Source organism: Colletotrichum gloeosporioides (assembly GCF_011800055.1).
Source record: "Colletotrichum gloeosporioides strain Lc1 chromosome Unknown consensus_8, whole genome shotgun sequence".
Taxonomy (NCBI): Eukaryota; Fungi; Ascomycota; class Sordariomycetes; order Glomerellales; family Glomerellaceae; genus Colletotrichum; species Colletotrichum gloeosporioides.
This window is the reverse complement of record NW_025544653.1, coordinates 264,687-280,366: the sequence shown is the minus strand read 5'-3', so window position 1 is coordinate 280,366 and position 15,680 is coordinate 264,687. Positions and strand designations below refer to the sequence as shown.

The window sequence follows — 15,680 nt, the reverse complement described above, 5'->3', positions numbered from 1 at the left end:
GCCGCTCCTTCCCTGTTGGCAATTGGTCGATGGTGAAACGAAACGGTACAGCTTGCCTGCCGGAAAACCGAAACAGGCAATTGGCCTTGAAGCTGTGGAAGGTTTGAACCAACACTGACTGTATCCACCTACCTATGAAAATGGAGAGAACTCTTTCATGGGATCATGATCATAATCGATGTGGATGCCATAGATCTCTTTCGGTTTTCAAGCCTGCTATCTGTGTTCTCAAGGTCTCTCGGGTGCTTGACGGTCAAGAACCCGTTGCTGTAGAAGACTCTTAGTCTCTGACTATTGAACGGACCAAGAAATTCCAATGCAGTCATCGCCCACTTGGCATGCATCACGTTGACCCATTTCAAAATCATTTTCAGTCTTGTGCTGAGACATCTCGGACCGTTTCAATGTGCCCTACCAAGTGCCTTGCCATATTCGCAGCAATTATAGTATGTTGCCTCGAACTTTGTTTTGTTGTGCGGCCTATGTATACGCATTATCGGCATTTCCGTGATCCTCTTCACTGAACCCAAAATGAGTCCCGATGTCGTCACTGACTCTTCAAAACGGTTCTTACGAAATATAGAGGCTCATACCGAAGTCAATTTACACCGATCGGTGGAAATACAGAGCATGTAGCTACTCCGCCTCAATATGAGAACCGTTGCGAACACACGTGGAAACTAGTTTACGGGTGGCTTGCGGTTCTTGGTCAGGTTCTCGACAGGTCGTATCCTCTTCAACTCGGATAGACCGTAAGGGTCTCGTATTGAACCACCCGAGGTTCTGGAAGACTGGTTGCGCTTACCTGGGACGACATGCATAATGACTGTTCCGGGAGCACAAGGGGTGACAGGTTTTAGTCCTCATTCAATATTTCTTGTTCAAATCTGAGATTCCCAAAAGAAGACCAGTGGCTTTACACCCTGATCGCCAACCGTTGTCGTTTTCGTTGCGAAAACGAGACGATCTGTTTCACATGCGTCCCCACGCAACTAAGGTAATCACCGACTCACCGAAGCCTGACAACACTGCCTCATCAAAGAAATCGTCAACGTAACCATACCGCAGCGTTGGGTATCTTCAGCGGCATTTCGCCTCTCATGGAGACTTATGGCATAGTTTAGGTTTGCATACGATGCTCCGCATTCCAGTCTGCCTCGCTCTTGCGCAATGACAAGGTGGCTCAACGACGAACGTCCTCACCAGCCACACTCCGTCGTCGTCAAAATGAGGCTGGAGTTGTCATTTCGCGCTCTAGTCCGCTCTACTAGGCTTCAAAGTCTCAACATGTGAAAGAGGTCCCAAAGCCTTTTCATGACCCATGATGTCTTGGCACGCAAGTCTTGCGTTGGCAGCACAGCAATATCGAATGGGGCTGACCGTCGCCCCAAACAAGCGCCAAGTTGACGAAATTGTTGAGTGGCGGCCTCTCTGGCATTTGCGAATACTCGGGCGGTGGTGTTGCAAAGTCCATCCTCTCACCACTCACGGCGGTACACGTGAGATGTACCGGGAATGCCAAGACCCACTGATTGCAGCACTGCCCGCCTCCAAAATGTGCACTGCCTCTTAATTCACTGCATAATGACGTTAAGTGCCTGAAATGAAGTACTTGCGTCTTTTTCGCGCGGTGTTTTTGTTGCGTGCTTGGCGCGTTTGTGCGAGATACTAGTTGCCCGAGAGAGAGCCTTGCATCTTGGTTGCGCTAAGAGTGAGGCGCAGTTGGGGGCAATTGCAGAAGACCGGTCGAGAATAAAATTTCTTGCGACATTTGAATGTCCATCGGGCATCAGGTCAAAGTGGAAGTCTTTCCAATTCGTCTCAAGCAGATTTTTGAGCTACCTAGCTCAGAAAATCCCAGGTTGGCTAGGCCAGGTTTGAAAGCATGATCTTTGCGAGCGGTAGGAGAGACTTCAGCATTGCTGTCTTGACACTTGAATCATTTCGAGACCCAATCAGGTGACATCGAGTGCTGTAAATGAACTAACTTCAACACAAAATGACATTCAACCCTTTCATGAATCGCAAGTCATAGATCGCCTCTCCATCCATGCATCCATCCACATAGATATCTCCAACAATCACGTATTTCCCCTCATCTGTAGGTCGCAAGCCAATGGTAGTAGAACACTCATGAGCTATCACGACCAAATCGCCAATACTCATGTAACCTGTGCCCATGCCAATAAGCTTCGAGGTTTCTTCGCCCTCTAAGACACAAAAGCAGCGGCCCATCATACGGTCCCCAAAATACCGTTGAAGTATTTCACGATCTCTGGACTGTTTCCATCTCATATTGGAGCTTGCAGTGGCGTTGAAGGGTTTGATCCAAAGGGATACCACCCAGCCGTTTGCTTAGAAACGTTGCGAACAAAAACAAGAAAGACATCACGACCCACTCTTCATCCTCCAACTCGCGTGATCACCTCTTCATAGCAAACTGTGTCAAGCACAGTTTGCTCGTTTCGTACTTAACTGCCAAGACAGGAGAGAAAATGCACTTGCCCATCTATTTCAATATGTGATCCGATACAAAAGAAAACTGCACTAACAGCTTGGATGCCGGTGATATGGATAACGTTAGGCCGAAGCTCACTGCATCCCCATGATGAAATGGGAAAAGCCCGACTCAGCATGTGTCCTTCTGAATAGTCAGCAGCTTACGGAGGCTGATCTCGTCCAGCCAATGACACACGTCGTGTATTTGTGCGGCAGTGAAATATTGCGAATTTGGTCAGCCCCGCGTGAACCAACCCCATCGTCGTCACAAATCAAATGTGACAAGTGAAAATATACAGCCGATTCACTTTCGAGCCTCGCTGTACAGGTGGACACCCTGAGCTGACCGAGCGGATGATTGAATTTTTTTGTTAGTTCCAATAAACATCATACTGTTTCCATGAATTTTTCATTCTATAATTCTCTTAGATACTTATGGCCTTATGAATACTGTGCCCGTCGCCATCTTTGTCCGAGTCATCTAAAGTTTCTTTTATCGTATGTATCATCTGTGCGTCTACGCTTAATAGGTGTCTGCCCGGGAAGAAGATTCTCAGTTTCTCCATCTGAGGAATATAATTGCAAGACGAGACTTTTTTTAAAGTAAATCCTCCGAAGTCAGTCAAGATGAGAGAACTAAAGTATGGAGAGGAGAGTAATCCATGTCTAGTGGGCGAAAACGATGAAAGTATGCCTCCATCATTGGCATTTCTTCGGTCAAACCAAGAGACGCAGCTTTCATCACAGACATGTTTCAGTCAAGGCCAATTTGGGTTTTGATATAGCATTCCTTGTTCTGGTTATGTTAGGCATTTTCTTGGGCGTGTTCTGTTAGGTGACGACGTGTCGCAGCACACGGCCCGAACACCCATTATTTCGATAGCGACAGCCGCCAAGAAGTGAGTCGAGCTCCTTGCATGCTAATCGACACGAATGGTTGCGCGAAGGATCTCAACGTAGGACAAATGTCCTCTTCCCGCTGTGAAAGCGATCAAGATCCCTGTCCATGCACCCATCTACGTAGATATCCCCAATAAACTCATACTTTCCCTCTTGGTCTGTAGGTCGAATGACAATTGGAGTCGAGCACCTGTCGGCGATGACAACCAGATCATCAACACCCATGTACCCTGTCCCCATTCCCATGTATCCCTTGTTGCCTTTGCCTTCGATGAGGCAAAAACACCGACCCATCATACGGTCCCCGAAGTATTCCTGGAGAAACTGCCGTCCCCTCTGGAACTTACGTCCCTTCTTTTGGTGCGACTGCAGTTCTTCGTCCAGTGGCAGCGTACCCAAGCGTTCTCCTAGAAATTGAGCAAAGAGATCGAAAGTTGCTTGTCGCCATTGATCCATTCGCTGCAACCCAGCAACCGAAGACTCTTTTTCAGCAAAAGCTTCTGGAGATCCTATCAACTCGTACTGCCGATCCAACGTGGGGTAGACATCTTCCGGAATATCGCCTAAGCACAGAGTCCTGCAAAATGCTGTTGTGTGGCTTCGCGTGTAATGTCTATCTTCGTTAAGAAGATGCCTCCACTCCAAGAAAGCCATGAGATAGTTGGACAGTCTTTCAAGGGTGCCAACAGCCATACCTCTTGCTGTTATGGTACCGATTTGAATCCCGCTTATCCGCAACTCGTCCCCGCTGAACAATGGCGGCTTTTCAGACCGCTCTAGATCTGTTCCTGTTGAACATAGCTGAAATGGGCGGCGATGTGAAAGATGAGTTGCAGCAAGTGACAACGTGTCGGGGGAATGAGACCAGTCCGGCACCCAGCTTGGCAAGTTAAAAGAGTTTTGGTGGAATGGGTAACGGATGGATTCGCAAATGACGTCTAATATTCTTGACGTTCTAATTATGCAGATGACAATTTCGGTGAAGACCTCCCGTGGCGTAAGATGGAAGTCTGGTTGAAACATCATCCTGATGTCTTGGGGTAAAAGGCTCAAGACACCGAGAATCTTATCTTGAGGTCTGGCAGTTAGCTTGCTCCTGCAGACGCGTAGTATTTCCAGAGTATCGTGTGGTAGGCCTGTTGAGGAGTGAAACAAAGTGTTCGGGCCCTGCGTTGTCAGTATTTGCGCATAAGAGTAGTGATTCTCCGAAGTTTGGGTCATCTTCCCGCCGGGAAACCAATTCTCGATGGTACCAGAGTAATACTTGAAGTAATCGCACACAATAGAGATGTCATCCAGAGCCATATAGTCTGAACCACAATAAACTGTGACTCGTTTGGCGTGAAAGATCTCCTGCATGACCCAAAGTCGTTTCCAATAACTTCTCTCAAACAAGCGAACAACAGATAATATTTGGCTTCGCTCTCTTGATACCATCGAGTGGAAAATATTTTCTGGGTTCCATCTTTCTCTCACGGCCTTCATAACCTTGAAAGCTTGTTCGCTGTTGCGGCATTCGGGGCCTAGGCACATCGCCACGGTATGAGCTTGACTGTAGATTGTGTCCATGATGTGAACTTGTGAATTCAGCTCGTCGACATCGCACTGATTGATTGATAATGCATCCACCCAGATCCAGATCGGTTCATCGCGTTTTCTCAGGGTCACCAGGGCATGCAATAAGCTGGTTGTGATGGGAGTGGCCTCTCCGTTGATGCTTATGGACGAGATGCTCCTGCGATCGCCCCACGCATAAGATATTGCGGTATAATCCGGGGCAGCCACCAGCGTAAACACTTCAAGAGACCCATCGATTGATGCTCCGTTGAATTCGGAGGGAAAAATGCGTAGTAATCTGATCTCCCCTGAGCGAAGGCGCTCATAACTTTGGCTCGTTGAGTGGACAGTGTCGCTAGACATTTCACCACTTGAGATCGCAACTGAGGTATCTGGAACATCGGTCGTTGACTTTGAGCGGTGCTGAACATGCTTAGGGAAAGGTTCGGGCGTTGAGGCTACTTGCTTGCTAGAAGTTTGTAGCATTTGCCTAAGCGGCGAAGGTCGTTGGTATGTTTTGGAACGCAGTGGAAGACCAGCAGACAAGGCACCAGATGACGGGCTTCCGCAGAAAACATCTTGACTGTCGTCTTCGCCTGTCATTGCACCGAACTTCCAAGGTGACATTGTCCAAGAGAAATGCAAATTTGTCAGTACGCTTGACAAGACAAGTGTGAGAAACCCATAGAAGTCGGTATTAAAACTGAGGGACGACGGGCCAAGCTGCGGGGTATGGGTGAGAAAGCGACCCGGCTGCTGCCTGCTGTGGTAAGCTGTGTTGGGATTGAACTTTTGCAGATCGCGCGCATCAGCGCACTTGTCAGACGGCCATTGGTTATCATTCTGTTCGGTCTGTTTCATTGGATACCCGATCTTCAACTGCATGTAATATGGATGGCGAGTGGCGCAGCGGGTGGGTAATGGCTGGCAATAATTCATTTTCGTCCCAACGACGAGGCTGTAGACACTTTTAAGAAACTAGGCATTCTCCATCTTGGCGCACTTGATGAGTGCTCTGACTTGTCATCGGCACCAAATGATGGCCTCTTCTGGGATGTAGTTACATACCTTACGTTGAAACGGTTCAGTTGCTGTGAAGCATATGCAGCGGCTGCTCATGTTACAAATTGTCGATTTCAAAGAACATCGGGTTATTGTTCGTCAACCTATTTAGATCTCAATTCAGCAGTTTCCTTCGATATCTTTGCTTCGAGACCTTGCATATGGAAGCAACCAAAGACGAGGTCCTAACCACTTTCCCCCCCGTGTACCAGCCTCAAAGCTCCCTAGCTTACAAAGTGCCTTGCTAAGTCGCATATTAATATTTGCTTGATACTTTCTCGCACACTTTAGGCCAGAAGTTGGTTTGAAGGAACAGATTAAATGAACAGCCCTCATCCTCAATGTCGATTTGCATACTAGCCCCGTTTGTAAAGTCATTACAACTTTGGAACCAACTTGAGTTCCGTAAACCATTCATGAAAGTTCCGTTTCTCGATTATTGAACTTTTCTGGTCTTCGTGGGCTCTCTACTTTGACATGAAATACCCGGCCTCTGGCAAGGATGATTTGATTCCCTCTGTAGTCTAACCACAACCTAGCCATGAACTTTAATTGACGCAAGATTGACAACCCTAACGAAGATCTGTAGAGAGAGGCAAATCCTTCAGGAACTGTGTAGCGTGTATCCTTTCTGCAAATAGGGTGAAGCAGAAGATTCCTCCCACTCCGCGTCAATGCAACTCAATGGCCGCAGCACCATCGATAAGCCTGCGCTCTGTGGTCTTCCGGTGAGTATCACGCCGCACCGAACGTTCCTAAGAACACCCATATGACACTTCGATCTGGTTTTCGAGTGTCAACAAACTGACTGATTCTGCGCAGGGATGCCGGGGAAAGACTTTGGATTCAGCTTCCTTGCTGAATCAAGCGCATTCATGGTACAATTGCACTTGCTCCAAGACTTCTACTAAAGCTGACGAGTCTTTATATAATATACTACCTCCATTCAGGGCACTTCATAAGCCGTATATCTCTTTAATACACGACTGTGGTAGTTTCGACTATAAAGACACCATCAGCATATATTTCTGAAGACTTCCAGAACCAACGATGCGCTTCAGAGTCTGTTTTTGATGCAGGTCTTCAAGCTAAGGTTCCAAACACAGGCGCTGGACCATGAAAACACGAATGTCATTGTCAAGCAACCCAGCCGCAGCTGGAAGCATCAACGGACTCCCTTCGAATTTCTCTGTCCGTCATTGGTGTCGTCCTTAGTTTATCTGGCATGCAAAATATCTCATAAATCAAAGCTCGAGATACTTTTCATCTATAGACGTCAGCGCACGTTGCAAAGCAAATGGATTCGCTTTGATGCTATTCGCTAACAATACTCCATGCGCTCGAGGCGTGATTTCGTGTGGAGAATCTTAACAAGTATGCATTCTCCCATATTATTTATATCTTTCTCGGCGTTCGATTCAAATAGCTGTGAATGTTGAACAGATAAATACGAGTTCACCTCTCCCATTGCCTTCATGTTGTGCCAGCGATAAATCCGAGTTGTCAATGTCATCCTTGGCAAGTTCTCAAGTCTGCCCACCTCGGAATCCTGCTAAGCGTCGTTCGTCGCCACGATAGTGCTGATGAGCACTTCTACACCGACTTTCATCCTTTATCGTCCTTTCCCGTCTATACAACCTTGATTAGACTCCATTCAAAAGGTTCATGTGACAAATTCTCTCTCAGCATACCGAACATTGTCTTCCAAACTGCTACAGTGGTGGAGCGTGTCTACTCCATCTCCTAGGGAACAGCAACCGAGCGAAGGACGCATTCGGGTCCACGAGAGTAGTATATAGCCCAATCATCACCAATTTATAGATCTGGCTCATCTAGAAAACAATACTGAAAGCCCTTCGGTACAAGGAACTGCTACCTTGGCCCTCTGCACTCGGTACGCATCAGTTTCGGCAAGGCCTTGTAGTATAAATGTCAGTCGACCCATGTCATATACATTCATCATCTAATCCTTGTCGTTTGCTTTCTTAGCCTGAACGGCTGGGTTGGTGTTGCACACACAATTACGTTTCCTGCCGAATGATCAACTTGCTGTAGTTGCCATTTCGTTTGGCGCCATATTCATCCATCATCTCTCAATTATTCCAAAGCAACACGTCGAAAAAATTCCGAAGACACGCCCTCATCACCTCAACTTGCAACAGAATCACCTCTACGCTGGAGCTGGCTGTGAATCCCAAGGTAGAGTACTCCATCTTGCGTCAAAACGGGTTATTCACCAAGACATTTTTGCTTGACGAGTCCACGTTAATTGGACCTTGGTGTTATTTATACCACAAAACGCTCACCATCCATCAACGTCGGCGGGGAAGATCTGAATACTCCTGCCTATCCACACGTTCTCGTCTCCACGACGGGATTGGCGCCGGCGCCGGCACCGGCCCCCACACCCACGGCCCTATCTCCGTCCGGCTCCTGCCCCTTTCGGACATCTGGGCTCCGGCGCACGGCATTCATTTCACAGCTTCAGGCTAGAAGAGACATCTCGCGGAGCATTCAAACATTATGCATTACTATTCCCTGAATCCTTCTCACCCTTCATCCCCATCCTAACCCCATCCTTCCACGTCTTCCATCACCATCCTACGCCGCACAAAGCGTCAACGTCACATCCCCATCGCTCCCACAAACCTTCACCTGGCTGCCCCCCGGATTCGTCCCCGCCGCCCACACAATCTCGCCACACCCAGCCTTCCCCTTGACCGTGATCTTCTTGCCCGCAAACGCGTCCCCGAACACCGTGCTCAGATCATACCACACTTGACTTCCATCCAGGTTGTACGCGAAGTTCAGCTGCGCGGCGCCGGTGTACAGCCCGTCCCTCGCGTTCGTGACTTTCAGGGATTTGCCGCCGGTGGTCGCGTCCCGCACGAAGGTCTCGCCGTAGGAGCCGCCGTTGGGGGAGAGCGTGTTGGCGGCGGAGACGGAGCCGCCGACGGACCAGAGGGTGACTTCGGTCGGGCAGCGGTTGACGACGACGGCGCGGCCGAGGGCGTTGGCGCCGAGGGCGAGGGTCAGGGGGAGGAGGAGGGATGGGAGCTGCATTTTGGTGGGTTGTGTGCGTTGGTTGTTTTGAGAGGTTGAGGGTGTGATGATTGAGGTTGTGTTGATGATGAGCAGAACGGGAGTTGAAGTATCGAACGTTCCTTGGACTTATATACCTGGAGAATAGCAGCAATGACGACGGAAGCGACTTCAGGACATCGTCGGCTTCCTCGGGCGATATGCCCTACAGCCCCAGACCCAAGACAAAATACGAGCGGTCGATCGGTACCGTCATGACATTTCCCAAACAGGTTGACAGGCCACAAAAAGCTCACTCCAAAGCACACCGACAACACCACCCGTCTCCAGCGATCCAGGCGATCACCCTCTCAAAATCGCCGAACCAAGACAAACCCACCCCAGCAAACCACCCACGATGTCACGACACTCAGGACGAACACGAGGCTTAGTAGATGAAAAATGACGGTGTGGGATCGCCATCACCAAAATCATCATAACCGCGTGACGAGCGGAATACGAGATTCTGCGCCTGCATGCAACGTCGGCTGCGGAGCCGCTCAGCATTGGCGTTGCCGTTTGTGGGCGCGCTTGATTTTCCCCTCCTCTCTCCCCGGTGGGCTGACAAGATGGGTCAGATCTGCCGCGCCTTTCCCCGCATCTCCGGCGCGGCTCTCGGAGGCATCTGCAAGCTGTGCCTCATCATGCTTATTCGTACCCGACGACTGCGAGAGGGGAGGGGCGGGCGAAGCTAGCGCCGGGCGGGATGGGCAACACTTCCTTTGTCGTGTTCAAAATAGCATCTTCCAGCTTTCAGCTGAACACGGCAATTGACAATATCAGAGACACTTGACGTTGAAAGTCAGACATGCATGGGACGGTTTAGCCCTTGCTTCAGCTGAGTTTCTTGCTGTTGGGCAAGGGACGAGATATGGCCCCCAACACATATCGACGAGAACTGGTGAGCTGGGCGGGGTTCGTTCAGGAGCTTAGCGTGGACGCCAAGCATCGTACCACTCCAGGTAACGTTGCGGTGGTGGATTGAGGTACAAACAGAATTGGTATTAGAAGGTAGAAAGATCAAGTTCTTGTCGGGTATATTCACGTTCCGCCGTCCCAGTTGCGCCGATTGCGCCAGCATTCCCAAAACCCTTTTCGAATCCTTTTCCAACACAAGCAAACACGAACGGTCCTGTCGGGTCCTTCATCGCGGGGGGTATCTTACATGTAAATCTCATAATCCACAAGGCCTCCCGCAGCCATCACAATATGTAAAAAAGAAATCGCATCGCACACGTCTCACACGCCCACTTGGGCGATGGGTATTCAAGAAAAGTTGGGAGAACCAAAGGTCGGCATGGTGGAGCCTTCTTTCTTGCGCTCTCTCTTTGCGTAAATCAGGCCGCAGACGTTGCAGAGGGTACTGGGGCCGTCCGGGCCGGGCCGCCACTCGGGGGTGTCGACGCGGTGGCACTTGTGGCACGAGAACTCGACCTTGCGGCGGTTCTTGGTGCGGCCGGCGGTGCTCGCGTAGTCGGGCATGGCCATGCCAGCCTGGCTGGTGGAAGGGCCGACGGCGCCGAACTGCTCCTCCATGCTCTTTCGCTTGTGGTGGCCCGGGTCGTCCTTCCGAAGGGCCATGATCTGGCTGATGTCGCGAGCGATGCCATGTGACAGCCTGGTCATGGCGCGTATGTCGCTGTCGCTGGGCAGGGCCTGGTCGTTGGTGGTGTCATAACCACCGTCGGGGCCGGGGCCATTGTAGCCGGCGAAGTTTTCCGTCAGGCGAAGCAGCTGCTTTGCGCCATGGCGAATCTGTAGGACGAAGGGAAGGTTAGAATGGGGCTGATGTATTGATGACAGAAGGGGACGTTGTAGGATGATGGTGGAGGTGGGCAGGGTAGATAAGGATGATAAGCAGATAAGGCAGCAGTACAGCAAGTGGAAAGGACTCACGCGTTGATGGCTCTCGCCCTGCTTCAGGTGATTGAAGGAGAGGCGAGGAGGGGTGGCAGAGTCTGCTTTTCCATCGCTACTGAGGTCGCCGCGGGAGCCGGATGCCGCCGATGATGCCGGGTTGGGTTTGGGGATACCGGCGGCGGCGGCATCGCGGGCTCTGCGCGACGACTCAGATCTCGAGGGTGAAGCGGATCGTGAACTCTTGGGGCCGGAAGGCATCAATCGAGCCGGGGGCCCACGGGCGGGTCGAAAGCAGAGGCTTCGCACGTGGGGCCGCACGGTAATGGCGTGGGACGGAATTTTGAAGAATAGGATGGGGAAAATGATGGGAAAGTCGAATGTCTGTATCTGAATGTGATCGATGCGGGAGCGGCCAGGCCCGGCGTCGTCACGGGGGTGGGCTGCGCAGCGCTGCGACCGCGCGGAGCGAGACGATCGATCGAACGGCGGCAGCAGATCAGAGGTCGGACGGCGATAGCGCCGGAGGATAAATGAATTAAACGAATAAAGTGATGCAGCGGCCCTCGGCGGTTCTCTTGGGGTGCTGCACAGGCGCACACGGCGGCCAGGGATTGAATGCGGCCGGTGGAGGGTGAGGGTGGGCGATTGCGATGGTAGGTAGTGGTGCTCGATCTTCGGACGTGAAGCAGGAGATCGAGATCGAGGTTTCTTCGAGCGAGCACTCTTTTCTTTAAACGGGCTGGGAACGGGAAAGTACCTGAACTCTGTGTGTGGCAGGAGGGGAGGGGCGAGGGGGGAGGGGGCGACTTCCTGCCTGTTCTTTGCTTTGCCAAAGTGACGGACATGGCGGCAGGTGCCAGGGAAGGGACCGGCCGGGCCTCAAAAGCCAGGAAGGACCTGTCCACTTACTACGACCGGCAACTGCCTCTGTTAGAGCAAGCCATGAAGAAATGCAGGCGCTGCAGCCAAAACGCAGGCAGAAAGGGAAGCAACGGCACCCGCAGGTCCAAAGGCCACTATCAGGAGGAGGAGCTACGGGCATCCATGAATCCCACCTGTCCATGGCGAGGGCAGGCACGGGAAATGCGAACATCAGCACAGAAGCGGGGAGCGGCATGCTCTGGACCCTGAAAACTGTGAACTGTGGGAAGGCACCACAGAAAGCCACAGGTGGCGACACCCCCAATCGTCCAATCGTGTCTCTGGATGAAGCCAACGGGGCCCGTCGGCTTCCCGCCAGTGGAGCGAACCCTCCTTCAGAGTCCCTTTTTTTTTTTTTGCAGGTTCGGGCAGTTGTAGGTGGCCAGGCTTATGTAACCACGAGCTAGCGCCCCTCGCTTGAGACCCTGATTCTCCGCTTCGGGTTAAGCCAAGCCCCGCCCAAGCAACCAAGGCAAGATAACGGCTAACCGGCGGGGATGCTCCTTCTCTCGACAGGTGCCATTGGCGGATCGAATTCCGGAGGAAAGGCTCCACCTGCTGCTTCCCGTCTTTTCATTCCCCGATGCGGTTTCCCGTTTGTCAACTTCACCTGATTGTGGCTGTAGCAATTGCATGTTTTGCTGCTGCTGTTTGTCACCGGTGAATGTTAACCGTGATACTCGCAGCTGGACGAGTCTTGGTGACTCGCAACTAGGTAGCCTCAGAAAGGCCTTGGCCCTTCAGCCCAAGCCACGGCACTATCACGTTGCGCTACGGCAGTCCCGCTGGCGCTATCAGAAGTTAAATCCCTCTTTTCTTTGCAATTGCAGTGTCTCCTCGGGGAGCATTATTCGGCAATACTCTCTGCCAGCTAGGAGACGCAACGTTCAGGACCTCATCTAAACCAATATGTATTATGCGTTGTAACTACTTTTGATAATAAATTATATCCACTTCTAAGATTTCCCCGTGTCCCTCTACAACTCGTCCCGCCCCCAAGTGCTGTACCACCCGCCCTTCCTCTCACAACCCCACGACTCCCTCTTCGCCGGATCGCCCCCCTTGAACTTCGCCGCCGCCGGGTACGCACACAAAGGCCTCGTCGGCGCCTCGCTGTCGTTGCCCCCGCTCAGCCTAAACCCATCCAGCACCTCGGGAAACGCCCCCTCCTCCACCCACGCCCGCAGCGTCTCCAGCCCCTTGAGCGGGTAAAACGTCCCGTTGAGCCCGTAGCAGTGGTACACCCCGGGCGCCTCAAAGTGCCGGTAGTACCGCCCCGCCCGGCCGTCCCTCTTCAGCACCTTGTCATAGTAGTCCCGCGACGTCCGCATCGTCACGCACTCGTCCGCCAGCCCGTGCCAGCTGATCATCTTGCCCCCGCGCCGCTTGAACCCGCTCAGGTCCGGGTCATTCGCCCCGATGACCGCTTCGTACTCCCGCCGGCTCTGCGCGTACGCCGCCTCCAGCTCCGCGTAGTCCATCCCCGCCACGTCGTACCCGAGGTCCTTGTGCACCAGGTTCCGGATCCACTCCACCGACATCCGGAACGGGTGCCCCGTACACGGCGCCCCCGGCACGCTGCAGTTCACGTTCCCGAGCCCGAACCGCCCCGTGAACGGCGCCCCGATCGGGTACCCCTTCTCCAGCCACAGCGGCTTCCCATCTTCGTCGTGCGGCCCTCTCCAAATCTCCCGCGCAATCTCCGCCGCCGCCGCCGACATCTCCATCACCCTTCCACCACCACAGTCCAGCTCCCGCCCAACCACGCTCGCCGGGTCAAAGTCGCACTTATCCGGGTCCGCAATCACATTATCCTTCACCCCGTCAATCTCATCGCACGCCTCCACCGCGAACTGCGTCATGAGCACCATCTCGCACACGTGCGGGTACACGCCCATCCGGTTCATCACGAACTGCGGCCAGTACGTGCTCACGATCAGGCTCGGCTGGTTGACCGCCGGCGCGCCCGACAGGATCCCGTCGTAGTCTTCCGGGTACCGCTGCGCCTCGATGATGCCCTGCCGCCCGCCCGTCGAGCAGCCCGCCCAGTACGCGTACGCGGGCGCCCGGCCGTAGTATTGAGTGATGACCGCTTTGGCGATCACCGTCATGTCGTGCACCGAGACGTGCGCGTAGTTCTCCAGCAGCCGCTCGTTGACCGTCCCGTCGGCGTTCAGCGCCCACGGCGCCTCTTCCCAGCTCGTGGTGTCGTGCCCCGCATCCGTTGCGGCCGCTACGCATTCCAGTCAGCCCTCAGCATTCCTCGCAAATCAAACCACGTGCAAACCGCAGAGACATGCCATAACCACAGGAATTCGAAGGACACCTGAACAGAAAAAGAGACTCACCCGCATACCCCTGCGCGACCCTCACCCCAAACGCCTCGCTGCCAAACTGCCCCGCCGAGTACCCTCCCCCGCCGACACCGACAAACCTCCCGTTCCAACTACCTTTCCCTCCTTCACCAGCCAGCGGCAGCCACACCTGCACCCGCGTCAGGTCCTCGAACCCCGCGTGGACGTACTCGACCGTGACGTTGCAGAAGCTGACGCCCGAACTCGGGATGGCTGCGCGGCCCTCGGGCGACGTGGGCGTGAAGCGCAGCCCACGGACGGGCGTCGCGAGGACCCTCACCAGGACGGCGCCTGGGAGGGGATGCTGCGGGAGGGCGAACGTTTCTGGGGCGCATCGTTCCGCTGCTGTTGCTGTCGTGGATAACGCCGAAAGGGCTGCGAGGAGGGCTGATATCCTCCAAGGCTTCTTCATTTTCGCGACGATGGAGAATGGAGATACTCTTGCTTGGGGTTTCCTGGACTGCTCTGTTTCTGTATTTGGATCTCCTCTCTTTTCATTCAATTAGGCCGGGTTTCCCGGGGGAGGCGACAGTCTCCCACACTGGTGTGTAGAAGGGCGGTGGTGCTCAGACGCTTCTTGGCCTGTGACAAAACGCGACTTCTTCTTTCGGCTTTGATGCGTCGCGGAAAAACATCAGGCTCAGACGAAAGAACACGGGTTCGGGGATATCGAGGATCCCGTTTTCCCGCATGAAGGTTCCCTCCCAATGTTCGCTGCAAAGGGAGTTGCCTGCCTTGATAAATATTTAGTGGCAAAGGCGAATAGTTGAAAATGAGATGGACTCGTGGTTTAATTAGAGCCGGAAGGCGAACGGCATAGAGAAGTGTTCGCAATGCAGCTATGCGGGTGTTTAGACTGCTTTTTAGCACCATCTTGATGTCGGATGTGTGTCTCTGGAAAAGCTAACCCCACATGGGTCACATGCGAAGGAGGTATGCACTACGCCGGCGCGAAATGCTAGCAGAGGCTTGATGCGAGGACACGTCAACAAGGCTGGGTTAGAATATGCGACTTCTGTAAAATGTGTCGTTGCTTTCTTTTTCTTCTCGCCTCGATATGCAACCGGGGCGACACCGGATCCCGAGATCTCGAGATGCGGGTGAGAGAGTGTGGGGCGGCGGCCCGCGGTCCAGCCATTTCCGCCCACTCTTCTTTCCGCCAAGAGAGGCCGTAATGCAAGTCTCGGCTGGCTTCTGCACTATGCCGTGGTCTCGTGTAACTGCGTTGTCATGCTTGAAAACCACGCTCATGTGAGAAAAGAGGGCATCGACAAAAGGTCCAGGGGCATGGCTTGGAAGGTGATGGAGAACGGGAAGAAGGAGTTGAATACGGTCCGAGGCGGGAGGACCAAGTGAAGCCGTCGTCGGGATAGAGTATGCCTTAGTCACTCGGGCTATGACTCTGGAGGATTTCTGGTGGATTGGGATTCCGATTCTAATTGTCAA

At 52.9% G+C, this 15,680-nt stretch overlaps 4 protein-coding genes across 4 annotated transcripts; all 4 read right to left on the bottom strand.

The window, feature by feature from the left end:
• Window positions 1-4,484: 4,484 nt before the first annotated feature.
• GCG54_00010412 (Heterokaryon incompatibility protein 6) lies at window positions 4,485-5,319 on the bottom strand (the record flags this gene model as incomplete). Its single annotated transcript, XM_045410337.1, has 2 exons — window positions 4,485-4,566; window positions 4,637-5,319. 2 exons carry the CDS (start codon window positions 5,317-5,319, stop codon window positions 4,485-4,487), a joined length of 765 nt encoding a protein of 254 aa, XP_045270235.1.
• A 3,300-nt stretch (window positions 5,320-8,619) lies between these two features.
• On the bottom strand, window positions 8,620-9,081 carry GCG54_00010411 (Antigenic thaumatin-like protein; the record flags this gene model as incomplete). The annotated part of the gene is made up of 1 exon (XM_045410336.1): window positions 8,620-9,081. One exon carries the CDS (start codon window positions 9,079-9,081, stop codon window positions 8,620-8,622), a length of 462 nt encoding a protein of 153 aa, XP_045270234.1.
• A 1,284-nt stretch (window positions 9,082-10,365) lies between these two features.
• GCG54_00010410 (GATA zinc finger domain-containing protein 7) lies at window positions 10,366-11,217 on the bottom strand (the record flags this gene model as incomplete). The annotated part of the gene is made up of 1 exon (XM_045410335.1): window positions 10,366-11,217. The coding sequence occupies one exon, from the start codon at window positions 11,215-11,217 to the stop codon at window positions 10,366-10,368; it is 852 nt and encodes a 283-aa protein (XP_045270233.1).
• A 1,640-nt stretch (window positions 11,218-12,857) lies between these two features.
• On the bottom strand, window positions 12,858-14,646 carry GCG54_00010409 (putative feruloyl esterase; the record flags this gene model as incomplete). The annotated part of the gene is made up of 2 exons (XM_045410334.1): window positions 12,858-14,113; window positions 14,229-14,646. The coding sequence occupies 2 exons, from the start codon at window positions 14,644-14,646 to the stop codon at window positions 12,858-12,860; spliced, it is 1,674 nt and encodes a 557-aa protein (XP_045270232.1).
• Window positions 14,647-15,680: the final 1,034 nt, after the last annotated feature.